Source organism: Limulus polyphemus, unplaced genomic scaffold (genome assembly GCF_000517525.1).
Source record: "Limulus polyphemus unplaced genomic scaffold, Limulus_polyphemus-2.1.2 Scaffold3663, whole genome shotgun sequence".
NCBI classification, from domain to species: Eukaryota; Metazoa; Arthropoda; class Merostomata; order Xiphosura; family Limulidae; genus Limulus; species Limulus polyphemus.
Window position 1 is genome coordinate 19339 of NW_013669273.1, and position 4009 is coordinate 23347.

A 4009-nucleotide genomic window follows, 5' to 3' on the forward strand; every position below is an offset into this window, starting at 1 on the left:
TAGGGACGACTAGCGCAGATACCCTTCGTGTAGCTTTGCGCGAAATTCTAAACCAAACTAACTACAACTTCAAAATGTTGAAGTGATCGTGTTGGTTCATCACGTCACGACATCTCGTGTCGATAGAAAAAATATTCCGTTAAAGCAAGATAAACATTTAAACAGTTTTTGGAATAAAAGACTATGGTTTGTTTATTTGCTTTAATAATTCTAATCTGGGATTTAGAGGTAATAATAAGACGAATTGTAATTGCGATGTTTACGAAGAGCAGATATCAGTTTTCAATAATCATTGCATATAGAGGATGGACCAAAATTTACTTGCCTCACGCCTTCTGTGTAGATAACATTAACTTCGCAGCATCAAAACACTTCGACCTTTTCACCTGAGCCTTGTAGATTCGAGGGTCCAATGTTCGCGGCTCGTAGTAGCAGAGTCGCGTTCCGCCCTTTGGAAGTGTGGGTGCGCTATATAAGTTATGGTCAGAAAGAACAACCCGACAGTTTTTGGTGGGTGTTGCGAACTAACCACCCTCCCTCTAGCCTATCACCGCAATATCAGGGACGGCGATCCAGAGATAGCCCTCTGTGAGGCTATGAAACAAAGACACTTTTTTACTGGCTATGCCATGTTTATGTGCTATTCATATAAAGTCTGATATTAATTTGTGTACTGCTCTGTGTAACCAACGTTTGTTCGACCATGTAAATGAATATTAGGTTTACAAACTTTCACAAATCATTATTTGTAATAGATATATAAGTAATAAGGAAAATACATAATATTAAATATTTCGAATAACAAACAAATACAGCTTTAATATGATAAAAATATAAAACAGAATCAAATCGTTACAACTAACGCTTCGGTCCAATGATGATTCGTCTGTCCGAAACGCCGACAAGATATTTCTCTTACAAAGTCTGTCATTCAGTTGCTTTTTAATTTTTAATATTATTTGACATACCGGGTATTATTGTCTATTGTATATCATAAACACAAGTATGAAGATTGAATTTGGGAACTATATGTAATATTACACGCAGAAAGAAGAAGGTATAAAATACAAGTACGATTCCATCTGAACAGTAAGTGGTAACTAATAAAAATTTTGTCTTTCAGAGCCCTCTATGAATCAATAATTGTAAATATAACAGTAAAAAAAAATTATCTGATCGATAATGTTTTCAATTCAAATGATTTTCATTTCAATAATTTAAGTAATTAATTTGAGTCTATTTTATGAACAAATTAAATATGTCCTCATCTTTCTCATTTTATTTTTAATTGGTTTGTAATTAGGTAGATTTTTTTTTTAATCTGTCAAATAACAAAACAATGGTCTTCCAATGAGGTGAGGTTTACAAACAATATGGATATCTGAAACTACTCGTTCTAAAGACGTTTAGTCTCCAGAAATAACTTAAAATAACTTGTATGATTTTGGGTTAAAATAATTTTATTAATCAAACTCAACTTGTTTCCTTTTTTTTTTAGTTCAGCCATTTTGTTCGACTTGAAAAACGACACCAATTAATAACATCTTGTTAAAATCATAAATTATTTAAACAACTGAAAACTTGGTTCACGTTTACCTGAGAAATAACTGTCAGTAATCTTGTGTCTAAACCTTAGCAGCTACCAATAGCAACAAATGTGTTTACAGACTTAGCTAAGAAATATTGGCCTGTAATCTTGTGTCTAAACCTTTACAACAGCAACAAATGTGTTTACAGACTTAGCTAAGAAATATTGGCCAGTAATCTTGTGTCTAAACCTTTACAACAGCAACAAATGTGTTTACAGACTTAGCTAAGAAATATTGGCCAGTAATCTTGTGTCTAAACCTTTACAACAGCAACAAATGTGTTTACAGATTTAGCTAAGAAACATCGGTCAATAGTCTTGAGTCTAAACCTTAGCAGTTAATAATGGCAGCAAATGTGCGTACAGATTTAATTGGCAATCACCGTTCAGTAGTCTTGTGCCTTAGTATTTCTTACTTAACAATAGCAACGGACGGGCTTACAGATTTAAATTAACTCAACTTTAGCCTGTGAGAGGTTTTCTTGAAACCAGTAATTTTATATAAGTGTAGACATCACCTATAACTCAACTTTAGCCTGTGAGAGGTTTTCTTGAAACCAGTAATTTTATATAAGTGTAGACATCACCTATAACTCAAATTTAGCCTGTGAAAGGTTTTACTGAAATTTTCTGTGAACATAAATTAAAATAAACTAGTTATTTTTTCCTTCCATTCCAATGTTTAGTTTGATTTCAAGACTCTTCAAGTGCAGTTAACACTCAGTTTGTTAATAATTAGAGCGATTTAAAAAAATGTACTTGTTGGTATTGCTAACTGTGAAATACTAAATCATTGGTTATTCAGGTGAAGTCTACACTTATATAAAATTACTGGTTTCAAGAAAACCTCTCACAGGCTAAAGTTGAGTTATACGTGATGTCTACACTTTTATAAAATTACTGGTTTCAAGAAAACCTTTTACAGGCTAAAGTTGAGTTATAGGTGATGTCTACACTTATATAAAATTACTAGTTTCAAGAAAACCTTTTACAGGCTAAAGTTGAGTTATAGGTGATGTCTACACTTTTATAAAATTACTGGTTTCAAGAAAACCTTTCACAGGCTAAAGTTGAGTTATAGGTGTGGTCTACACATATCCTAGAGAGTTACTGGTTTCAAGAAAACCTTTCACAGGCTAAAGTTGAGTTATAGGTGTAATCTGTGTTTATGATAGAAAGTGACTCCTGAATTTTATTTGAGACAATCTTCCTGATGAATATAATAATAAAACTTTAATAACGAAGAAGGTTCCTATAAGTTGATATGATAAATGACGTCAAACAAACTAAATTTCATCAAAAGTCAATTACGTTTACTTTGTTCCTTTGCGTATTTTGCTTCTCTTGTATCACGTTACTAGAAACGATATATCTGGTCCGCGACCGTCGTAAGACAAAATAATTTCATTCCACTGTTCTTTCTCTCTTGTTTTGTTTTTGTTCCTTTTTTAAGTTTCTCGGTGATTGATATCGTTATTAAACGGGAAATTATTTTCTGTCTGATTGCAGTTCGTCTGGAAATAATATATCTTTTTCAATTTTTCATAGACAAACGTATTAAAAAAGCATTGTATTTGAATAACTTGCAAGACGTTTCTGTAAAACACATTTCTTTTTACAGATCACTTTGTGCAAGTTTTTAATGAAAATTACATGTTTAAGAGACTGTTTACGGTTGCCATTTTTAAGAGACTGTTTACGGTTGCATGTTTAAGAGACTGTTTACGGTTGCCATGTTTAAGAGACTGTTTATGGTTGTCATGTTTAAGAGACTGTTTGCGGTTGCCATGTTTAAGAGACTGTTTACGGTTGCCATGCTTCAGAGACTGTTTATGGTTGCCATGTTTGAGAGACTCTTTTCGGTTGCCATGTTTGAGAGACTGTCTACGGTTGCCATGTTTCAGAGACTGTTTATGGTTGCCATGTTTGAGAGACTGTTTACGGTTGCCATGTTTAAGAGACTGTCTACGGTTGCCATGTTTCAGAGACTGTTTATGGTTGCCATGTTTGAGAGACTGTTTACGGTTGCCATGTTTAAGAGACTGTTTACGGTTTTTTACGGTAACCATCACAACGTATCCAAACGCTGATACATAAATGAATAACTTTTAACTAAATATCGCTGAGTAATTCCACGCATGCGCTATGGATGAACATAGGACATAATCTTTAGACAGAAAATAAGACTGTCTGGTAGTGTTTAGTCATTTTTCTGACTCAATAATTCAAGATAATTTTATCAAACTAGTAAAACATCCAGTTGTACTTTCATTGTATGCGTTATTTGAAAGGCCATTCTTAAATTTATAAACATTGATTTATAAGTGAAAGGTCATCCGAACATATTTATAATCTATAGGCGACTAATTACACAGGCCTGCGAATTTAAACTTCATAAAAGTTGTTTTGATTTTAATAACG

The 4009-nt window shown here is 33.0% G+C and overlaps 1 protein-coding gene across 1 annotated transcript; it reads right to left on the reverse strand.

Moving 5' to 3' along the window:
* Positions 1–3237: 3237 nt before the first annotated feature.
* LOC106469803 lies at positions 3238–3657 on the reverse strand. Its single transcript, XM_013930312.1, has one exon. It carries the CDS (start codon positions 3655–3657, stop codon positions 3238–3240), a length of 420 nt encoding a protein of 139 aa, XP_013785766.1.
* Between the last annotated feature and the right edge of the window lie 352 nt (positions 3658–4009).

Excerpts from the sequence above, each read along its gene's own strand:
- LOC106469803 (XM_013930312.1), bottom strand. The coding sequence starts at position 3,657 with ATGGTTACCGTAAAAAACCGTAAACAGTCTCTTAAACATGGCAACCGT.